Source organism: Heliangelus exortis, chromosome Z, assembly GCF_036169615.1.
Source record: "Heliangelus exortis chromosome Z, bHelExo1.hap1, whole genome shotgun sequence".
Classification (NCBI taxonomy): domain Eukaryota; kingdom Metazoa; phylum Chordata; class Aves; order Apodiformes; family Trochilidae; genus Heliangelus; species Heliangelus exortis.
In genome coordinates, this window is record NC_092454.1 from 73,337,795 (window position 1) to 73,361,171 (window position 23,377).

Sequence of the window (23,377 nt, forward strand, 5' to 3'; positions counted from 1 at the left end):
CACCCCTTCCCTGGGCAGCCCATTCCAATGCCTGATCACCCTCTCCAGAAAGAAATTCTTTCTCATGTCCAACCTAAACCTCCCCTGGCACAACTTGAGACCTCTTGTGCCCTCTTGTCTTGCTGAGAGTTGCCTGGGAAAAGAGCCCAACCCCCCCTGGCTCCAACCTCCTTTCAGGGAGTTGGAGAGAGTGATGAGGTCTCCCCTGAGCCTCCTCTTCTCCAGCCTCAACACCCCCAGCTCCCTCAGCCCTTCCTCACAGGACTTGTGCTGGATCCCTTCCCAGCCTCCTTGCTCTTCTCTGGACCTGCTCCAGCACCTCAAGCTCCTTCCTGAGCTGAGGGGCCCAGAACTGGACACAGGACTCAAGCTCTGGCCTCACCAGGGCTGAGCACAGGGGCATTGGTTGTGAAGCACTGAACACAGCTCACCTGTCCTGCACAAAGTGACACAGCCCGTGGAGAAACAGAGCAATTCCTCGTGTTTCTGTGCAGGGAGGGAGCTAGAGCTTAGCTCACCTGGTGGAACATTCCCTGCTCACTCTTCTGCACCTGGACTAGAAATGAAGTCAGGGGTCTCCACTCCCTGTCTGGGTTGGATTATGGCACACAGGGTGACAGACCCCACTCTGGGGACATCAGTGCTGGAGCATGTCCAGAGAAGGGAATGGAGCTGGGGAAGGGTCTGGAGCTCAGCTCTGCCCAGGAGCAGCTGAGGGCCCTGGGGGGTGCTGATCCTGGATCAGAGGAGGCTGAGGGGAGACCTTGTGGCTCTCTGCAACCCCCTGAGAGGAGGTTGGAGCCAGGGGGGGTCGGGCTCTGCTCCCAAGGAACAAGGGATGGGACAAGAGGAACTTTTGGCACAACTCAAGTGGTGCCAGGGGAGGTTTAGGTTGGAGCTGGGGAAGAATTTCTCCCTGGAAAGGGTTGTCAGGGCCTGGCCCAGGCTGCCCAGGGCAGGGCTGGAGTCCCCATCATCCCTGGAGGGGTTTCAGACCCTGGGGATGTGGGGATGAGGGACATGGGGTGGGGGTGGCCTGGGCAGGGATGGGAAGGGCTGGACTCCATGGTCTTAAATTTTTTTTCCAACCCCAACCATTCTGTGATTCTATATTCAGTAATTTCCTCTGCACTCCTGGAACTCCCTGTGCCATGACTTCTCCGCAGTGCCCATCAGGGGATGTATCTGCTTATATCAGGTTACATATCAGAAAAAGCTTTGGTACCCAGGGGGCAGCTGAGCAATGGAAGAAGCTCTACAGGGAAGTGGTGACAGCACCAAACCTGCCTGAGCTGAAGAAGCATTTGGATGAAGCTCTGAGGCACAGGGTGTGATCCTGGGGGTGCCCACAGACACAGGAGTTGGACTTGATGGGTCCCTTCCAACTCATCAGAGTCTGATTCATGTTCTGTGTTCTGTGACCCCATTGAGGAGACATCTCCATGGGCATAAATAGGCTGGAACAGATGATCTTGATGGTCTCTTAACCAAAAACATTGTGATTTTTTAAATTTTTTTTCCATTTTTTAATCCAGGATATAATTGGAACTCTTGGAAATGTGGTCTTTCTTTGTTCAGGAAAGATTTACTGTCTGGGATGATTCCAAAGGAGGGGCACTTTACAGAAATAATCCGTTCCACCATTTTTTTTTTTTTCCCCTTTTTTTGCCCGTCACTTCAGGCTGAGCTGCTGGGTACAGGGGTCAGGCCTGCCAGACGAACGCCCATCCACAGCCGAGGCATATCATCCATCTCGGCCTCAGAGGGAAATCCCAACATTCCTGCCTCCTTGCTTAACACAGAATCACAGAGCAGTTTGGGTGGGAAGGGCCCTCTCAAGGTCACACATCCCACCGCCTTGCAGCAACCAGGGACACCCTCACTAGACCAGGTTATTGAACATCTCCAGGGATGAGTCCCAACCACCTCCCCGGGCACCCTGTGCCACTTTCCCTTCACCTGCCGGGGGTGTGCCGGGTCACGCTGCGGTGCCGGTTCGGGGATTTACCGGGCCGAGCCGCAGGCAGACAGACCCTGAGGGAAGGGTGCGGCCGCCATCTTGTGCGCGGCTCCAGTCCCCGCCGCCATCTTGTGCGTGTCAGCAGTGAGGGCGGTGCGGGTCCCGCCGCCTTCCCCGGGGCTGTAGCGGGCGGCGGGCATTGCCCGGCTGCTCCCCGGCTCTGCGGGGATCGGTGGCGGCCGGAGCAGGGGGATGGCAGCAGGGGGATGGCAGCAGGGGGATGGGAACGCCATTCCCCCCGGGGAGCCTCTTTCCCTCCCTCCCGCCATGCACCGGCCCCGCTCAGGCAGTGATTGGGCGCGGGGACTGCCGGTCCGGGAGATTTGAGCGGTAACGGCCGTGGCGGTGCCTGCCGGCGGTGAGCGCTGCGCTCCGGAACCCGCTGCCCTGGTACCGGGCAGGGACTGGGCGGTCTCTACCCTGGACCCCGGGGGTCGGGGTCTCTCCTCCTCCGTCCCTGGGTCCGCTCTCGGCTGAGTCTCAGTGAGGTTTCCCGCACAAACCTCAGCGCTTTGTGCCCCTGTGCTGCCGAGGCGCTGGCGGCGACGGCTCCGCTGAATTCTGTGCTCGATGTACAGCACCGGCTCGGCTCCCAGCCCCGTTCGGAGCTCCTGGGGGTTCCTTGTCTGTTCCCACTGCTCAGACATCGACACTGGGAACGCTTTCTCCTTGCAGGTGCTGAGGTGACTTTGCGAGAGCCCTGTGGCTCGCAGGATGGCTGCAGGGGACTATGAGGAGATTCTCAAGTACTACGAACTGCACGAAACGATTGGGACAGGTAGGCTGGGGCTGTGAGTGCCAGCGGGAGCTGAACAGCCACCTCAGGATTTGTCTGAGGGTTCAGTAGCTCTAAATGCAGAATCTTTAGGTCGTGTCCGAGGGAGGCCCTGGAGCTGCTGGGAGAGCTGGAGCAGCTCTGGAGCCAGGGGGAGAGAGTTGGGGGTGTTCAGAACCAACAGGAGAACCAACAGGAGCAGGGAGGGGATCATCCCTCTGTACTCAGCTCTGGGGAGGCCACATCTTGAGCACTGTGTTCAGTTCTGGGCACCTCACTACAAGAGGGACAGAGAAGTGCTGGAAAGTGTCCAGAGAAGGGCAAGAAAGCTGATTCAGGGCCTGGAGCACAAATCCTGTGAGGGGCTGAGGAGCTGGGGGTGTTTGGTCTGGAGGAGGTGAGAGGAGACCTGATGGCTCTGTGCTGCTGCCTCAAGGGAGGGTGGAGAGAGGAGGGAAAAAGCCTCTGCTCCTGAGGGATGAGATAGGAGCAGAGGGAAGGGATGGAAGCTGTGCCAGGGGAGCTTTGGGATGGGTGTTAGGAAATATTTTGTCACTGAGAGGGTTGTCAGGCATTGGGATGGCCCAGGAGAGTGGTGGAGTCCCCACCCCTGGAGGCATTTAAAAGGCATTTGGAGCTGGTCCTTAAGGACAGGGTTTAGTGGTTGATGCTGGTGTTGGTCAAAGGTTGGACTGGATGAGCTTGGAGGACTCTTCCAACCTAAACATCCTGGGCTTCTGTGAGAACAGAAGGCTGCAATGGGCAGACCTTGGAGCACCTTCCAGTGCCTGAAGGGGCTCCAGGAAAGCTGGGGAGGGACTTGGGACAAGGGCCTGGAGGGATGGGAGCCTCCGAGGGGGAAGGGTTTGGAGCTGCAAGAGGGGAGATGGAGAGGAGAAATCCTTTGGGGTGAGGGTGCTGAGCCCCAGGGTGCCCCCAGAAGCTGTGGCTGCCCCATCCCTGGCAGTGTTGAAGGTTGGATGGGGCTTGGAGCACCCTGGGCTGGGGGAGGGGTCCCTGACTATGGCAGGGGCTTGGGCTACATGGTGTTTAAATGTCCCTTTCAACATAAATCATTCTGTATTTCAAGGCTGTATGTTGAGGGGCAGAAGTCTGAAATGTAGTTGGGATTTTGTAGCACTGGTCAGTGCCTCTAACGAAGACACTGCACACTGTGCACGCTGCACTTTCCAGAGCAGTTCTCAGACTCCAGGCAAGGAAGCATGTCATCAGGCTGAGCTTTAAACATGTCTCCTCTGAATTCTAGGTGGGTTTGCAAAGGTAAAACGTGCCCGGCATCTTCTGACTGGTGAAAAAGTTGCAATAAAAATCATGGACAAACTTGCTCTAGGGGTAAGCCTAAAGATACTTTAAAGTTGGTAGTGTCTTCTGCTGTTCTTCTGGTACTCAGAAAAACAAAGGGGTGTGACATAACAAAATGCTGCCTGCTAGCCCTGCTGGCTATTGATGGATGCTGCAGACTTGATGGAGTTGTAACAGAAAACCACAAATCTTGTTCCCTCATGGGTGGAGGGCAGCATTCTCTGTCTGTAAAATAGACGAAGCTAAATATTATTAGAGTAATTCCAACAGAATGGTGATGACAATGCTTAACTATTTTGCATCTGTACCCCTTGGTTTAGCTCATCAGTGTGCCAGAATTGTAGGGGAGTAAAGGCAGAGCTGTTGCTGGGTAGAATTTGAGGAGCTGAGTTGTTTGCTGTAGTATGGGTGGTGTGAAATGTTGAGTTCCACAGTAGCCTGGTGCTTACAGTGATGTACAAGCTGTCAAAGTGGCTGGCACTTTCACCCCTTGCTGTTTTTGTCTCTCAGGATGACTTGCCCCGGGTGAAAGTAGAAATTGATGCCATGAAGAACTTGAGCCACCAGCATATTTGCCAGTTGTACCACGTGATAGAGACATCCAAGAAAATATTCATGGTCTTGGAGGTAATAAAGGGTGTTTCTGCCACGGGAAATATTCCTGGGTTTAGCTGCAGTGGTGGATAAGACTTCAAATGAAATAATTCCTAAAAAGTTATCTCGTTGAGCTTCCAGTTGCTGTCCAGTGCTTGTCACTGTTTAGATTTACCTCACTACTGTGTTGTGTGTTCTCTCCTGTGTGCAGTACTGCCCTGGGGGGGAGCTGTTTGACTACATCATTTCCAAGGACCGCCTCTCAGAAGAGGAAGCTCGCGTGTTCTTTCGGCAGATTGTCTCAGCAATTGCTTATGTTCACAGCTGTGGATATGCCCACAGGGATCTCAAACCAGTAAGCCTGAATACCCAGATCTGCAGATAACAAACGCACACGTTTATTTCTCTGCTAGGAACAGGAGTAAGTTGTGCCTTCTCCATTCTCCTAGAGCTTTTTGTCTCTCCAGAAGAGTGATATTTCTGTTTCCTGCTCTGTTCCTGAGCTGAGCTGGGTGCAGCTGTATCTGAGGAAGGAGCTTGCCCTGAAAGAGAAGCAGAACACTCCATCTGGGAGAGGAGCAGAGACATAGATCTGGCTGTCAATATTGATTAGACCTTTTTTTTATCCCCTTCATTCCAGCTTGTACCTGGAGAGAGTTTCTAACTGTTGGTTTTTCACACCACACAAAGGGAAGTGTGATGAGAGTTCAGAAAGTGGTGGCTAGACAGAAGTTGTAGGGGAAGATGAGTGCTACCAGACCCACCCTATGACTGTGCTGTCATTATAGACTAAAGTTAGCAGTTAAGAATAGAGGAGTTGAGTCCATTTCTCACTGAAAAAGTTAGAAATTTGCATTTTTAGAGATTTTGACATCTCTGAGAAAAGCAAATTCTGAGTGCACTAGTGTTTTCCTAGGCAGCTCATGAAATCTTTGTCTCCAGAGTTCTCCCCCAATTAAACATTGTGTGTATCTTTGGGGAGCAGTTGGTTTGTAGCTGGAGAGCAGGCAGGTTTACAGTCTATAGCTTGAGTGGGAAGTGACTTCTAGAGGCATTTGCTTGAACCTCCTGCTCCCGAGGATGAGGCAGCACATCTTGGTGGGCAACCTCTTCACTGTCCTTATGAAGAGAAAGTTCTTTCCAGATTCCCAGTCTGAACACATCTCTTGGTGCTTGTTTTCTGTTTTGTTGTTGTCCCACCACGCACTGCTGTGTCTTCATGCCCCCCTGTAGGTAGTAAAAGGCTGCCATGAGGTCTCATTGAAGCTTTCTCATCTACAACCTGCTCAGACATCTTCCCCACAGCCTCTTAGAACAGGTTGCCTAGGGAAGTTGTTGGTGCCCCATCCCTGGCAGTGTTGAAGGTTGGATGGGGCTTGGAGCCCCCTGGGCTGGGGGAGGGGTCCCTGACCATGCAGGGGGATGAAACTGGATGAGCTCTAAGGTCCATTCCAACCCAAACCATTCTGTGATTTTTGTGATTCTCCTCATGGAGCAAGTGTCCCCTGAGCAGACTGCTGCCATCCATCAACAGTACATCAGTTTGGTGTCTGTCCTGTGCTGGGGGAGGGAGCACAGAACCTGGATGCACTGTGCTCGTTGTGCTGAACACAGAGCTGGAGGAACTTCCCCAGCTCTGCTCACTGTGCTCCTTTTAATGCAGTCCCTGATACCATGGCACTGCTGCCCACCCTTTCTGCCAGAACAGGCTGCTGCCTCCCATCCAGCCTGCTGGCAGGTATTCCCCATCTGCAGTATGCCATGTATTCAATTAGCAGCTGAGCAAAACCTCCAGAGGAGAGCTTTATGGAAGTTCTAGCTGCTAATGACAAGATGAAATAAAGTGAATTAAAATGTGGTGGCTTAGATACTTGGATTATCAAAACATTGATGGGTACTTTCTCTTTTTCCAGGAAAATCTGCTGATTGATGGGGATCATAATTTGAAACTAATAGACTTTGGACTTTGTGCAAAGCCAAAGGTAATAGTATCCATTGCTTTCACAGATTAGGACTAAATGAGCTACTACATGCACATAAAAAATGCATGTTTGACTTCAGAGTACAATGCAGAAACTTGCCCAAAACCCCTAAACCCAAGCTATTTGCATAGCTGTAATCCAGTCATTAGTTACTTAAGTGTGTGAGAGCAGCTGACAAAGTGTTACAGCCAGACTGTGCCATCATTTTCTTCTGTCTTCTGGCATAGTCTGAGGCAGACATCATTTTGTATGCATAGCACCTGCTGTCACAAATAAAGGCCTGTGAACCTTATGTTGGTATTTTTCCCTGATAACTTTCACTGGTGTATGGTTTCTTTTCCACGAGATTTGTGTGTGTGTGTGGAGATTGTGGATGAAATCAAATAGTTTATTCCAGTTACATTTACAGTCTCATTCCAAATGCTTGTACTGAGCTGTCAGCTGTTTGTCAGCTTCACATGTGATGTAACTGCTGTTCATAATTTAATTTGAAGAAGGTCTTACTGACAATTACTTATCCTCAGATTGTTTTCCTTGGTTCAAGGTAGAGCACCCTGAGGGCCATCAAGACCATCCCCCTGGTGGTGTAAAGCCATCTTCTGATGTGCTTAGAACAAAGACCAGGCAAAGCAATAACATAGCTTTCATATGCGAGTATTTCTAGTGTTCTTCATGAAGTTGTTTCATTAAATACTGATATAAGTGACCAGCTAGCCTCATGGCCAGTGCTCTTGGATCATTGCTTCCAGAGCTGTGTTGAATTTCTCTTCAGAGTCACAGAAGGAGGTGTTCTTATCAGAAGAGCAGCAGGAGGAAAGACTGCTGGGATACCAGCTGGGATACCATGGTGTCTGCATGTTTATGGGTTACTCATGTTCTCAGACAGTTTGTGCCATGTATTACACCAAAGCAAGATACATGAGCAGAGAAAGTGAAGCCTCTGAGGCCCCTCATGTTCTTTCTAGAAGACCTGAGCTGTGTTCAAGCCAGTGCCTCTGTGTGATGGGTTTCCTCTGCTCTCCTAGGGTGGCCTTGATTACCATCTGAACACCTGCTGTGGAAGCCCAGCCTATGCAGCACCAGAGCTGATTCAGGGAAAATCCTATATTGGCTCAGAGGTATGTAGCACAGTTTTGGGTTTTTCCCCCACAGCTGTGTGTTTAAAGCTGTAATGGCCAGACATCCTCACTGGGTTTGCCTCCTGAACCCTGCTGGAGCACTGTTGCCCTGGTGGGTCTCAGAAGCTGTGTGATTATCCCCAGCAGCCACAGCCTGGAACAGCAGAACATGCTCTTGGCCACAGGTCATGTAGCTGGCTAATTTAACTAATTCTTTGATATCTTCATTTGTTGCTCCATATTTTGGTGCCTTATGGGACAGCAATTTAAGCTCCTTCCTTCTACTGCGCATTCTTTCAAGCAGTGATTTGTTCTGTTAATTACCCAGCTCTTGTTGCAAATTTTTGTGCTTCTCAGTATTTGTTTTTGGTGTGTTTTCCACGAACTTCACTGCTTTTCAAACCTCATTTATTTCTTTGTGGTCTAGGTAGAAATTACAGTGTGAGGCACGTAGACTTTGCTGAGCCTATACAAATAGAGAAGAAGCTGTAGGGCTTTAAAGTCAATTGTAACTGTGCTGACAGCTGTTGTAATCACTATGAAATCCCTTGTGATGACTTTGATTTCATTTTTGCCAGTGAAATCCTTGTAGAATGAAAGTAATGCAGCAATTTGGTGACCTAAGGAGAGGATATTGGTTTTACTAGTGCTTTAGCTTGAGTGAATTGAAAATTGAATTTGGGTCGTGTGCTTTCACTTGGAATAGAAGAGTTCTGTCTGGCATTAGGGAACCTGCTTCTCATGAGTTGTAGATGGGCTTTGCCAAAGAAGGGGGCAATATCAGCTGCCTCAGAGCCATTTTAGATAAACCAAGTTCTTAACTTCCACTCACTTTTACTTTTTAGGCAGATATTTGGAGCATGGGAGTGTTGCTGTATGCTCTGCTGTGTGGCTTCCTCCCCTTTGATGATGACAATGTCGTGGCTGTCTACAGGAAGATAATGGTAGGTGTGGTGCTAAAACACACTGGAAACAGACACTGCAGAGCTCTGTGAGAGATTTGGCTTCTCTGGTGGCAGAAGCTGTTGACCTGTGCCTAGGGGAAAAAAAAAAGGCTGAATTTTGTTACACCTTGCTGCTTTTCCTATTGATATTTTGTGGATTTGTTTCCATCTTTAATTGCTCTCTGCAGTATTCTAGTTTGGTCTAGTTCTAGGAAATTAAACCTCAGAAGCATGGTCTTGCTGATGGGCTGGATTTTTGTGTCTGAGCCTTTGTCCAGCTTCTCCCTCTGTTGTGTGGAATAGAATTACAAATATGTAATTTCATTTACCAAATCTGATTTTCTTATGTGTCAGCTCCTCTCATGTCTAGGCAAAGCAGGTTTCCCTTCTCCAAAATGAGGAGGGAAGTTTAAGACACCACAATTTACAGAAAGAGTTGAACAAATAGTACACAGCAGAATTGAGCAATTGAGTCTCTTTCCCTGTGAACTCCTCCTGATGTAGCTGACCAGCAGCTGTTCCACATCAGACACAACAACCACTGCTGAACTGCCATAGAATTTATGTTGGTGATGCTTCCAGTAAGCTGCTTTGGTGAGCTTTGGCTTCCTCCACATCTTTCTCCTCTGACCCAGAGTCTGATCTGTTTAAATAAAACCCCTAAAAAACCACCTCAGGAGTATTGGAGGCTGCTGTGGAAGGAGGCAGCTGACACCTGATCTGCAGAGGGGATGTGAAGCAGTCAGAGCTCTGGAAATGGCAGGATTAGTTCTTGAAACACCATGGATTGCTAGTCTGCAGCTGGGAGTGGACTTGAGAACCTTCACAGAAGAGCTGTAGGAAGCTCAATTTGAGTTGTTGTAAAGAACTTTAAAAAAAGAAAAATCGGAGACTAACTGATCCAAAGAGACCACGTAAATTGCTGATACTGAGGTGAATTGTCATTAAAACATCAGGACTGTCCTGCTTGCACCTCCAGCTGGAGGGGACTTGTGAGGATCATCAAGTTAAAAACTGCAGGTTTTAAGATACAGGCTTCCTATTTCAGATCTGAATTTGTTTTAATTTTGTGTGGCTGTGAACTGAAAATTTCTTTATATGTGGACACATAGACACAGTTGTGGAATTTCATTTCAGACATTGCAGATACCAAAATTTATTGTAACCTCAACTCAGAAGTGTTGTTCTAAGTCAGTGTAATAATCTGCTTAAATCTAGTTAGGAACACATGACTTACATGCAATGTTTCTTTCCCTGGAATGCTCTACATCTCTTAATTTGGGAATCCTTGAGCAAATGCATTTACTTTTTGAATGAAAAAAATCAAGCATGTGATATAACTTCTGTTAAAAAAATTAATTCTGGTGCTATCTTATGTATTTGATAACTATTGTGAATTATTCACCTTCCAATATTGCCCTCAGTCAAGCAGATGCTAATTTTTTTTCCCTGTCTCATATTCTGTAGCAATATATTAAAACCAAAAAGCAAACTGCACGTGTTACTTGGCTTAGCTTCAGAGTGAAGCTGCTTTGTGAAACAGCCTGTAAACTATTTATAAAGAGCTCATTAGGATTGTCTGTAAAAATGCAGCTTAAATTCTTGAACCTGTGCTATTGAAGCACTTCATACACTGCTTAGATTTGTATGGTGGATAAAATGCTGTTTTGTTATTGAGGAATTTGTTTGGAGAAAGGAAACTGCCATGACAAAATGAGAGTTATGTAGTTAAGTCATTTCACAATTCTGTTTACTGATATTTTTTTCTCCATTTTCCTTAAGAAGTAAATGATCCTTGGTGGTGAACTTGGTTGGGTTTTTTGGCTCCTGTTGTTGTACATCAAATCTGAAATCCATTTTGAATTGTCTTCTAACCAAATTTTTTTTTTTTAAAGAAAATTTAGACTATTTGAAGGAAACTTACCTGCTAAATCTGTTACCTTTTTCCTGTTTACAGTATGAATAGAGAGAGAGAAATTCTTGCATGAAACCTATGAAAAAAGAATAACTGTTGAGGATGTTAGTGTCTGAAAAGTAATTTCAATGAATATTCACATTTCAAAGTGCTAATATGAGACATTCATGCTCCAGCATATTGCACTTTGAAAACTCCAGTATCAAGTGGGTATGAGGAAACAGTGTGAGAGATAAAGGAGCAGGTTGGCTGCAAAAGTGGAGTGAGATGGAAATGTCACACAAGTTGAGTGGGTGGTAATTCAAACACAGCAATTCCTTACTGATTGAGTTTTAGTACTAACATTGAATTCATCCAGGAAATTCTTAAAGCTAGGTCTGCTTCTGCCTGCTGTTCTTCCTCTCTGACCAAACACAGGTGTCAGTCATCCAAGTAATTTAGCAGTTCTTTTTGAAAAGATAAATTTTAAATCTTTTATTTTAATTTTTTTTTCAGAGAGGAAAATACAGCATTCCAAAGTGGCTGTCTCCTAGCAGTACACTGCTGCTGGACCAAATGCTGCAGGTAAAGCTTTTGCTTCTATTCAGTAGGTCAATGAAGCACCATTAGACAAGTCAAAACATTACATCAATTAAATATCAAAAAAAAAAAAAGAAGCTGTTTAAACACAAATTTTTATTCTTACAAAATTTTGCAGACAAGATTAATCCTGCCTTCTGCTGTTTGTTCCTAACTGTGCTGTATCAGTAAGAGCTTTTCTATAAATGAAGCTAACCACACTGCCTGTGCATTCAGAGCCCCTCAGCAACCCAGGACTATCCCTGCACAGTCACCCCACCTGTGTTCATCTGCCTTTTGGTGAAGCCATGGAACAGTGCTGCTTATTTGAACTTCTAACCACCCTAAAATTCTGAGTAGCAGGCAATTTTTTCTCCAGTTCTTCTCTGTGCTTTAAGCATCAGTTTGTTTTTTATTGCTCACAGGTGGACCCAAAGAAGAGGATCACAGTTAAGCACCTCTTGAGTCACCCTTGGCTCATGCAAGGTTATTCTGATGCTGTTCAGTGGCAGAGTAAATACTCAGTAAGTACACTTGTCAGGTGAATAAAAAAGTATTTCATGCAATCTTTGCTGGCTTGCTATTGTCCTTGCAGTGGTGGGCTGTGAAAACATTTATTCAGAGGTGAAATGTGAGACTTTTCTGAAATGTGTGGTACCTTTCTGATTCATCTTTCTGTCAAAATCTTACTACTTCTGGTTTCTCCTGAGGACCAGTTTGCAGTGTGTTTTCATTGTATTCTGCACCTGATGCTTAATTGGCAAAGTCAGGGGCTTCTCATCAAAATGTGAGGTATTTCCACATGCCAATGGCATACAAAGTCAATTTTCCAGGCTGCTTGGTCAGTACTTTGTTTAAGGTGCAAAATGCAAATGATTTGGAGAGCATGTTAGGCATGACCGTGGTTTATCTTGGAGCTGTTCTCACTGAGAATTGCTGGTTTGGGTTTTACCCCTTTGAAAGTATGGTTCTCCTGCCTGTCACTTGTTTTAATCAGGCTCAGGCAATATGGAAAAGAAAAAAAAATGTAATACAGTTGTCAGTATTAAGTACTGAGGAGAAGCTGCTGCATGTTTGCAGCCAATGCTCCCAGTTGGCCACTGGATGCCACTGTTTCTCTAAAGTTCTCTGAAGAGTTTTACTGTGCCTGCAGCATGGCTTCTAACTGGTTCCAGGGAAGTTGTGCACATCTGAGAGCTTTGAATATTTATGTAGAGGTGAAAGTGTAGCTTCCATTCGAGTAAAAATCTCATCTGCTGTCAGGCTTTCTTATTTGAATTCACAACCCCTTACCAAAGAGGGGCCAAACTGTGAAGTTGTTGAAGTTGTGTGGCTTTCTCAGTCTCTTCTTCAGAACACTCAGCTGTGCTGCTAACTGTTTAAAATAGGTCTGAAATCACAGCTGATTATTGATTCAGCCCAGTGGCTTTCATTGAAATGTCACAGTCATGTGGATTGTGAGGCAACTTGAAAACTTCATCCTTCAGTATCCATCATGTTTTTGCAGCTGGGAAATCTTGATGAAGACTGTGTAGCAGAGCTTTCTGTGTTTCACAGACAGAGCAGGGAGAGTATTTTGGAATTAATATCAGAGGTAAGTAGTATATACCAGTAATTAAACACAGTAATACAGCAAATAAACTTACTGTACTAACAGACTAATGCTTACTCTAAAGTATGAATTTTTTTATACTTTTCAGATGTAGGGAGCCCCTGCAGAACTTCAGAGGATCTGTGGCTTATAACTGCAGTTCTGAAGTTCCCATTTGTTTTTTTCCCTTTTTGCTCTTTTAATTATACTCTTGATGTTTCCTAAGCCTGACTGTTGTGTCCCACCCTGGTAACATCCTTCTGAATCTCTTGAAGCCAAAAAATGTATAGGTGAACAAGAGATGCCATTTGGTGGGCTAACTCTTTGCTTTTACATGTCTCAATCAGTAAGAGAAAACAAAAAGAGTAGGAGAAAAATATCAGAGCATCACCCAGACAAGCTATAAAACTTTTTTTTTTTTAATGACTTTTTTTTTTTTTTTTTTTAATATGCAAAAGAGTGTGTTTAGTCACTTTTGAATACAAATGACAGAAGGTGAACTGACTACTTCTAGAATACTTGTACAAATGTTACCAATGATACTGCAAGCTGCAGAAGAGAATTAAATAATGAGATTTACTTAAGCTTTAACCTGAATCTCAAAATTCTCCCTTGAAATGGAATTATTTGGTTCTTTGTACCAGTAGAGAATAGGTATAAAAAATAAAAAAAGTTGTTTAGGTGTAGAGTGGGAACAGACTTAAAATGTGTATGATACTTAAAATGGATTTATGGATTTAGTGCTACTTGTTCTTCATATAGAAGAAATTATCTGAAATAATCTCTCTGCAGGTGGAAAAGTCCTTACAAATAGGTTTATAGCATTTGAATAGTCCTTTACTGGAGGACTTCTAATCCCTTATAACTAATTCAAACTGAATGTACTGTGCTGCAAACCTGTCAAGCATTGTACCCTCACACCAGCAGAGCTGCTGGAAGTCATGCAAAATGTTGGTGCTGCTTGTGGGGGAAGAACTGGGAGGAACTCTGAAAAAAATTAGATTCTGGTATAAGTATTGGCTGAGCTGAATTAATACCTTTGTCATTCAGTTCAGGAGGTGGATCCTGGCAGCAGCATCAGTTTTGACACCAGTACAAAACCCCAAATCCACAGTCTGTTCCTTGATCCCAGACACATGACAAATTAACTGAAGTCTGGAATTACACCTTGGTGATCAAACATTAGGGATGCACATCAGGTAGAAAAACTTGCAGAACCACAGAAATTTCCAGAAGGCTGAGTTTTCTTTGTACTTAAAATATTTCCCAAGAGGAGTTTAGAATACTTACTTTGTTTTTGTATATTTGTTTTTCCCCTAGTGGAAATATGACCAAATGTCAGCAACCTATCTCTTGCTTCACTCCAAGAAGGCTCGAGGCAGGCGTGTTCGTTTGAGGGCTCCGTGTCAGGCAGGGCCTGGCAGCACAACACCATCAGCAGCACTGGGGGTAAGCTCTGGAATGCAGCAGGATTAAAATAGTCCTCTGCACTAAGCATGGAATGATAGAATGCTTATCTCATTCCAACTCCCTGCTATCATGTCCAGGGACCCCTCCCCCAGCCCAGGGGGCTCCAAGCCCCATCCAACCTTCAACACTGCCAGGGATGGGGCAGCCACAGCTTCTGGGGGCACCCAGGGGCTCAGCACCCTCACCCCAAAGGATTTCTCCTCTCCATCTCCCCTCTTGCAGCTCCAAACCCTTCCCCCTCGGAGGCTCCCATCCCTCCAGGCCCTTGTCCCAAGTCCCTCCCCAGCTTTCCTGGAGCCCCTTCAGGCACTGGAAGGTGCTCCAAGGTCTCCCCATTGCAGCCTTCTCTTCTCCAGCCTCAACACCCCCAACTCTCTCAGCCTGGCTCCAGAGCAGAGCTGCTCCAGCCCTCCCAGCAACTCCAGGGCCTCCTCTGGACTCACTTCAAGAGCTCTGTGTCCTTCTGGTGTTTAAACAACAAATAACAGAGCTCTGCCTGGGAAAGCAGACTGGTGCCCTGAACTAGTGCTAGTAAGAGAGCAGCAATATGTGCAGTCAGCCAAAGTGTGATGCTGCTAATAAACATGCATTATGCCTTCAGGGGTGATTGTGGAAAGGTCTACACAACCCAAAAATCCATGAGTCCTACAGCACTGGGAACACATTTAATTTACCCACATGTGGATTCTGTGTGTATCAAGTGAGTTTACTGAAATACCCAACCGAAAAGTTCTTCAGCCAGAGTTGGTCTGATGTCAAGAAACCAAATAGAACCTTTAACCTAGACAGTTTCTGGATTAGGTGGCACAAATTTGTACATAATACCTGATTTCACAGAGTTTGGCTTAGAAGGATATTCCAAAAAGAATTCACCACAGCATGAATTTCATCTGAAATGTGGTAGGCAAGGAATCCTCTTCAGGCATTCATCATGTAGTGGAACACAGTTTCAACTACAACCTCTGGCTGTAGCTAGCAGCCCCCCTGGTAAGGGTGTTGTAAATCCAGGAGCACACCAGGAAGCTCTGCTTCTGTTCCAGTAGTAACAAGAGATCTGAGCACTGCAATACCCTTGGTCATAGAAGGAGAAACTCACCCACCAGGAGGGCAAAAGCTTCCTGAAAGGGTATCCATTCCAGCTGGGGATTGATAATTTAAAATAAGTGTGTGCAATTCCACTGGAGTGGTGTGAAGCAAGTCTTTGGGAAGAGCCTCCTGGAAAATCAGAAATGGTGTTAGAAACTGAGGATGCTGTGCCTGGCAGCTGACTGCACGTGGTGTGAGCCATGAGGGTTGGCAATCTTGGCTGAAGTTATGAATCCTCTGATGTAATAAATGACAACACTTGTCAGGGCTTGCAATTAGATGAAGGGTTCTGAATGGCAGCTGAAGAACTGCTGCAGATTTATAATTCTGTCTTGTGGATGAAATGTGCCTACTTTTATCTGTCTTTCTTTCAGACTTTATTGCATTCTTTTCTTGGGTTCTTTCCAGCGTATTATTTGGCTTTTGGTAAAAAGAGTGTGGTCCAAGTCCTGAAATCCAAGGCAGATATTTTTTGTGAGTTGCTTCTCTTCCTTAGGCAGGCCATGAAAGATGAGTTGGTTTGAGAATACATAGACCTTTGATTTTGGTACAAATAACAAATGCACATTAGCTGTTAACCATAATTAGGGCCTGAGAGAAGACTTAGGTTTCAATGGCACTTTCTTGATGAAATCTTCCTTTTAACTGTACAGTGGAATCTCAACTGAGTCTTTCTTTCCAGCCTGAGAGAGGGATGAGGTGTGAAGATACTCCATACTGCAGTGCAGCAGCACATGTGTTTGGATCCATAGAGTTTTCTGATGCAGCTTCATGGGCTGAAGAATCTCCATTGGAAGAATTTATTCTAAATTCCTGCAAGCCAAAACAGGTGCTGGAAGAGTAAATACTAGCTCCTTAAAAAAGCAAAACAAATGATACTATTCTTAATCAAAAAAATCTTATTGTTCATAAAATTTATTACACATTTGAATGTTTGGTATTGCCCAGTCAAGGGGAGTTTCAAACTGAGTAAGGAAATGTTTTAAATACACAGCTTAACAAAAATTGTGACTTGCTCTAGCTATAGGTCATGATTCATTTGATGAGAACTTGAGCTTTGGCATTTGATTTGCATAAAAACAGCACCTAGGGAATGAGCAAATGAGCAATGAGAATTTTAAACCTGATGGGAAAGCAATAAGGTAGAGAAAAAAACACCTGGGAGCGAGGCTAGAGCTGGGCAAGTCCTTGAAGAACGAAGTTCAACCTGTTTGTATTGGATAAGAAAATATAATGAAACAATTAAACTTACACAATTAAACCAAATGAAAATTCTTTGCTGTGTTTAGAGAAGCTGGTGAGGAATAGTCATAAATGTGTAAGCTGAAGAATTGAGCAGACAACAAAAGGGCAAATAACTTGATGTTTGTTAGCAACTTATAGAGGGAATCAGAAGTACTGAAGAGTTTTTAGCTTTTTTTCTCAATAGGCAAGCATTGCATGGGATTTTAAACCTGCATCAAGTTTAGAATTGTCTTGTCTGTAACATCCCTGAATGTGATCAGAATAGAGCAAAGCATTTGTGTTTTTTCCTTTTTGTTACATCTCTTGTAGCATTCAGGGGATGACGCTCAACTGGACGATGCAGAATTCACACTGTCAACTCCTGTGGCAAGGAAAGTGGCATCCAAGAAGCATGAAAACAAAGAGAATGTTGCTACAGAGTCAGCTTTAAGAAATCAAATGCCCTTTGAGCTTCCTGCTCCACAGACTCCTTTTGCCACCAGTCAGATTGAGTCACAAGTACAAAGCACACCCTCCCAGGCCCCTGCCTTCAAAGGTAAGTTGAATGTAACTGCTGGGAACTCAGACTGTGTGGATGGCTTAGGAATTATTGTCAGTTCAAACATGAACACAATACTGGTGTATCCAACCCATCTGTTTCTGGAAGACTTAAATTTTTTGCCATATGCACCAGCCTGGTTCTTCTACTACACGTGGTAAGGTGCTGCAAGTTGACCATACAGCTGGGCATGTTGAAGTCTGCTAATTACAGAGGGATTGGTGATTACAGTGTCACCCATGCATGCTTCCTGCAACACTGAGATGGAGTGAGGTGCTGTGTTTGTAAAACCTGAGTCTGGTTCCACTTTTCATCAAGGTTGAGAACACAGCTTCCTCATCACTGTTCATCCTTTGTTGTTACCATGAGTGAAAATAAAGGTGTGCTTTTGGTCAAGTCCCCTTCTAAGAGAAATCTAACTTTTGGATTTCTCCTGGATTTTCTAACTTTTGGATGTGAAAATGTCAGCTTTTTCACAGTAACAGTGCAGTGTGGCAGTGAGAATACTTCTGTTAACTATGTATAGATATTAGTTTTGTGATAGACCACACAAATCTTTATAAATTATGTCAGCTTGTATGAGTTGCCAGAAATTTCTGTCCTCAGCTTGTCTAGTCTGTACTTATGTGAAATGGTGTACCCTGTGTGTACATTATCATTCCCTTCAACCATTAAAACCTTTAATGCTGAAACTGTACATTCAGGGTCTCCTTACAGCAGGAGACTCTTCTGCTCCAGGGAGCATTGTTCAAAAGCAGCAGGTCTTTGCAGGCTGATTCAAGTTATACAGGATCTTGGACTTAGAGCTGTTCAGTGACATCCTCTGTAAAGGATTTAAGGATGAGCACTACAAAGAGTAGTTTGGGTTTTGTCTTAAGATTGTATGTGAAGTTTGACTTCATGTTAAGTTTAAACGAGAAAAGTAGATACTTATGTAATGGGAAATTCAGCTGATTTAATGAGGCTCTTCTGAGGATGAAACAATTAAAAGCTAATTGCCTTTTTCATTGGAAAATCTTTGATTCAGGAAGGGTAGTATTAATACTCTCAGAGATAGAAAAGTGGAAGTATCCATTGGAAATTTTGAGGTGATCACTGGGGCCAGGTGCAGTTCTGTAGACAGCTGAAACTTTGAACAGTTTTTGTTCACTGGTAGCCACTCATCTGCTGACTGTTTCACTTGGTGTTTGCTTCTGCACATCCAAACCCATGCTCTGCAGAGTGTGGGTAGTTCTGTAGTGTCTGGTAGTAAATGTGGCTACAGAAACTGACACCACACCAGGGAAATGGCTTGGTGAAGGACACAGCTGCTAGAATTTCCCAGTATTCATTCTGGGACCAGTGGCAAGGAAGCAGTTCTGATCCTCTTCCTTTCCAAATTTCTAATAGTGAACTGCATTGGTTGCTCTAGGGCTTGACTTGTGGGGAAAACAGCTGGAGTTTTTCTTTGCAAAATAGGGGTTGTATTGTTGTTTATATCAAAAGCATATTTTGTTATTCTGGAGAGAGACCTCAGATAGAAAAGAAGGCTGGTTTTAGAAATAAATCAGCAATAAATAGATCATCCTTGATGAAGAAAAAGAAATCCTTTGTGCAAAAACATACCTGCTCTGGCTTGGATGCTTTCTTTCAGAGAGCCACTTCACTACAGTCACCCCAGTTAAGCAGCCCACAGGCCCAACACACACAGATGAATTGACAGCAGCTGAGGTTCTTCCTGAAAGAAAGTAAGTGTCCATTAATTTGTGTACAATTCTGATTTACAGCACGACTGCCTTGATCCATGTACTGCCTGGGAAGCCTTCTTACAACAGCAAGCTGCTGTTTCCATTCTCTTGGTGAAAACCTTTCTAGAACCTCTTCCTACATACACTAGAAAACACTGAAGGCAGAGAAAGGTTTTAAAACTATGGAATTCATTTATTTTCATTATACAATTATTAAATTATTTTCATTATACATTTTCCATAGTCTTAAGTTCCTTCTTACGTGAGTTCCCCAGAGGGCTGCAGTTCTTAGATATATCTCTGGGTTTAAATGTCAACTGACTTTCAAATAAAAACTTCACACTACAGTTGCTTTGGTTTTCTTCATTCCCTCAGGTCTGATAATGGTTCAGTGACATATCTGAAACAACCAGTTTCTAAAGAACTGATTAATCTGTTCACATCACAGGTGTCACTCAGTGGATTTAGATCTCAACCTAGCTCACATTGACAGCAGCCAGAAGAAGAGGAAAGCCAAAATATTTGGAAGTCTTGAAAGAGGCTTGGATAAAATGATCACAATGCTTACACCAAGCAAAAAGAAAAGATCTGCTAGGGATCATCCAAGGAAACTCAAGGTATGGTTGCTGGAAAAATTTTATGTGAAAAGAAGTACAATCATAGGATTAAAACAACACCTTTAGAAATGGTCTTGTGAAAACTGGTGTGATCAGATTTTCCTGTATTCTGCATCTCTGTTAACACAGTTACCACCCCGGGCTCTGTCATGTTAGGCTGGGCACAGACAAGTAACCAACAGATCAAGAGAAGAGTTTGGCCCTTGGTTTTTGATTATATCCCTCTGAACAGAATGTGCAGGAAGCAGGATGGTTTTAAAGGAAGTCTGTTTGGAAAATTTCAGTCCTGTTATTTATGTAGACATCCTGCTAGCTCTCCCACTGGATCAAACCCAAACTAATGAATGTGGTATCATTCCTGACTTATGTGTCTAGTCCAGGAGTGGTATGTCTGTTCCAAGACAGTCTTTAGATGTCAAGAGAACCTGAGATTACAGCCTAAAAAACTACACCTGGTCAAAGACTTCCTGCCACTGCCAGCATAATTTCCATTTGTGAAGTTCTGATGTCATTGTGTTTGAGTCAGTTCTCTGCTGATCCTGCTTTAAACAGGCACAGGTAAAGAAGCTCCTCAGATAATGCATTGCACAGAGCACTTTAAAATAACATTTGCATCTACCAAATTTAACTCATTAAGTTATTATTAACTCTATTATAGAATGCACATCAAATAGCATTGGCATCATACCAGAGTAGTGAACAGAGTTGTGACAGTCACCCAAAAGCAGCTATGAGACTCCAAAAATTACACAAGGAGGAATCTGTCCTTCAATCTGTAGATTATTATTTGAAACAACATGTTAAAGGTGAAAGAGGCAAGGCTATTTCTGGGGCAGAAACAATCCTCTAGAAATAAGGAGTGTCTCTGCTGCTGAGTGGAGCTGCAGGTGTTGGACACCTCCTGTGCAGTGAGGATCATATGGAATGGTTTGGGTTGGAAGGACCTTCAAGGGTCCTCTGGTCCTACCCCCTTGTGGGGAGCAGGGACATCTTCAACCAGATCAGGATGGCCAAAGTTCTGTGAGCCTGAACCTGACCTTGAAGGCTTCCAGGGATAAGGAGAGCTGCCTGTCAGTGAAAGGAGCACTTTGTGTTTTTGTGTTTTTGCAGCCTGTGTAGATGCAGCTCAGCTACTGTATTACAGTTGGAAACTTCCAAGAGGCACTTGTCAGGGTCAAGGTGGCAGTTTAAGTTCGAGACTTTTGTTGGACTACAAACCTGACCAACTCATCAGACAGGAGTAGGAAACGTGCAGTTAATTCAGGAGCCTGAGCAATTGGAAACAAAACCTAGATCTTCTGTCTCTAGAAGCTCTTGACATGCACCAGCTTCCTCTGTCCACAGTGTGTGCAAAATGCAGGTCTAGGGACACTGCAGCACAACAGGAGAAGACAGAATTTTATTTCATGGTATCAGCAGTTATGGCAGGGTGTTGCATACATTTGAGGCTGAATAAGAACTGCAAGAACCTGTCATAGACTTTGCCTCCTCAACCAATGTTTGGTGTTCTTTTCATCTGCATTCAGAAGGCAGATAAAGCCTTTGTGGCATGTTTCAGCTGGCATAGTCTTGTTAAATATGGGTGACTGGAAGTTCTTCAAGAAGTCCCTAGCTGGACTAGTCCATTACCTGAACATTAGGTGTGATACAAAACTCCTCCAGCAGTAAACTTACGAGTATAAATGACTTTTTTTTTTTTTTTTTTTTTCCCTTTAAACATGGTGAATCTTCATTCCTGGAAAAGCCATGTGGTGCTGTGCCTGTTCCTTGGTCTCAGCAGGGCACAGGCAATCTCCTGGCCATGGCGTGAGGACTCCAGCCAGAGTCCTCTGTCTGCCTTCTCTGCTCCCCTCCAGCCCACACACATCCTACAGCCCCCATCCTGCCCTCTCCATCACTGCTGCTGTGGGGTTTTTGATGGGTTATCGTTTGGACATGCATTGTTAATTGTTCTTAGTGTTCCTGTTGCTATTACAATGTCTTAATTATTACAGTATTGGGCAGTTGAAACATTTGCCACTATGGTTAGCTATTTTGAAGATTTCTATGGAAGCTTTGCATAATGGCTTCAGTTGCAGGAGAGAGTTTTTTCTATTGCTTTCCCCTTGACTCTTGTTTTAATAAGCTGATTACTTTTAGGCACACTGTAATGTCACCACCACTCAGCTGCTGAATCCAGACCAGCTGCTGAATGAAATAATGGCTGTTCTTTCAAACAAGCATGTGGAATATATTCAGAAGGGGTAAGTGTAAAATGTGATGACTTCATCTTGTGTTTGTCTAAATAATCAATACTCCAATCCTTGATGAAGTATTTGAACTTACTTTCTCAGCCCCACATTGTAAAATACAATAATTTTATAGAAGGTGTATTGAGCAGTAAATGAATGTGTTTCGTTCATTCATATTTTCAAAAAAAAAAATTTGAGTGACAGATATGAACTGAAAATAGTGAGGTAGCTCTTAGGCATAATTCACATCAGCCTCTGCCTTTTATGAAGCTGTAAAAACAAAAGGTTTCTTAGGGTACAGTGATGTGACCAAACCAGGCAATTCTGGGAGGTGGGGTGGGTTCCTTTTAGCCCTCATTGTCAGCAGTTAGGGCATTAGCATTCAGCCAAGAGATCAGAATATTTTACAATATTCTGCACAGAATCCACACACCTTGGTGTGCATTATTTTAATTTGTAGGATTTGTATTTCAGTTTGTAGGTTTGCTGGTGAGGCTAAGGTACTGAGGGTAGGATTGCTTCCTAATTCTGATCAAAGTTTAATGTCTGGCTTCCCAGTGCATGGAAGAAATGCTGTGCTCAGTTATGAATATGCATTTCCTCAGGTCACCAAGTATTTGGGCATTGCAGAAGGTCAGAGTACACTTCAACCTCTGATGCATTTCCAACTGAAGATCTGGAAGGATTCTGAGTGTGACAGAAGCACCCTCTCCCCCTCTAAAGATTGAAATTTCACATTTATTTTTCCCACTTCCCACAAGAGCTGAGCAGCAGCCAGCCTGTCAGCCTGCTGTCTCTGCAGAGGGGTTTTCCTGAGGAATAATGCAGGAACATCTCCCTCCTTCCTGCCCAGCAGCCTGGGAATGGGCTCTGTGGCCAGCAGGGTTTCCTCTGGCTGTGTGGGAGTTGGAGCACAGTGCCAGAGCTCACACCCCCTGCACTCTGTGTCCTTTCCCAGTATTCTGAGGAGCAGTGGGGTAATTTCTGTAAAGTGCTGTTATTAACCCAAAACTGCACTGCAAAACAAGCACTGGGTGGCTCAGTGACGATTCTGGTTGTGTTTTGTTACAGGTACACCCTGAAATGTCAGACCAGGTCTGATTTTGGCAAGGTGACAATGGAGTTTGAGTTGGAAGTCTGTCTCCTCAGCAAGCCTGAGGCCGTGGGCATCCGGAGGCAGCGGCTGAAGGGTGATGCCTGGGTCTACAAGAGGCTGATGGAGGACATCTTACTGAGCTGCCAGCAGGGTCTGCCACGGGCAGGGCATGAGGATTTAACCACAACAGTGTAGGAAGCTCCCTCACCTGTCTTGGTTTCTCTGCTGTCCCTCTTTGTACATATTCCTTTTTGTATGTTTCCTTGAATACCAACTTATTAGTAAATCCTCTGCAACTCGCCCGAAATAAAATTCTCTAAGATGTTCCCCCTCTTGTGTTGTTGGTTTTCTTTTTGTTTTTTTTTTAGCTGAAGTGGGTTAAAAAGCTGTTGGTGCTTGTGTGCTGGAGCCTATTTTGGTGTGTCTTCAGTTATCAAGTACATGTGGTACAGAAACAGTCATTTGCATAATTCTCTTCTTGTCTCTGCTTAAGTAGGATTTATTGAGATCATTAACTAAGTCACAGCTGTGGTTCCCAGAGTTACAC

At 44.6% G+C, this 23,377-nt stretch overlaps 1 protein-coding gene across 9 annotated transcripts; it reads left to right on the forward strand.

Annotated features, from left to right (window-relative positions):
• Positions 1–2,016: 2,016 nt before the first annotated feature.
• Positions 2,017–23,156, forward strand: LOC139789781 (maternal embryonic leucine zipper kinase-like). Of its 9 annotated transcripts, none has more exons than XM_071730847.1 (18): positions 2,017–2,113; positions 2,696–2,798; positions 4,063–4,148; positions 4,629–4,745; positions 4,924–5,067; positions 6,626–6,694; positions 7,720–7,812; positions 8,658–8,756; positions 11,167–11,235; positions 11,655–11,753; positions 12,737–12,823; positions 14,141–14,269; positions 16,059–16,205; positions 16,931–17,156; positions 18,793–18,886; positions 19,335–19,503; positions 21,643–21,746; positions 22,806–23,156. In XM_071730847.1, the coding sequence occupies exons 2-18, from the start codon at positions 2,735–2,737 to the stop codon at positions 23,023–23,025; spliced, it is 2,016 nt and encodes a 671-aa protein (XP_071586948.1). In that variant the 5' UTR covers positions 2,017–2,113; positions 2,696–2,734; the 3' UTR covers positions 23,026–23,156. The 9 variants fall into 9 exon arrangements, with proteins under 9 accessions (XP_071586948.1, XP_071586952.1, XP_071586950.1 ...); XM_071730845.1 differs by lacking the exon at positions 2,017–2,113 and adding an exon at positions 2,241–2,410; XM_071730844.1 differs by lacking the exon at positions 2,017–2,113 and adding an exon at positions 2,241–2,378.
• The last annotated feature ends 221 nt before the right edge of the window (positions 23,157–23,377 follow it).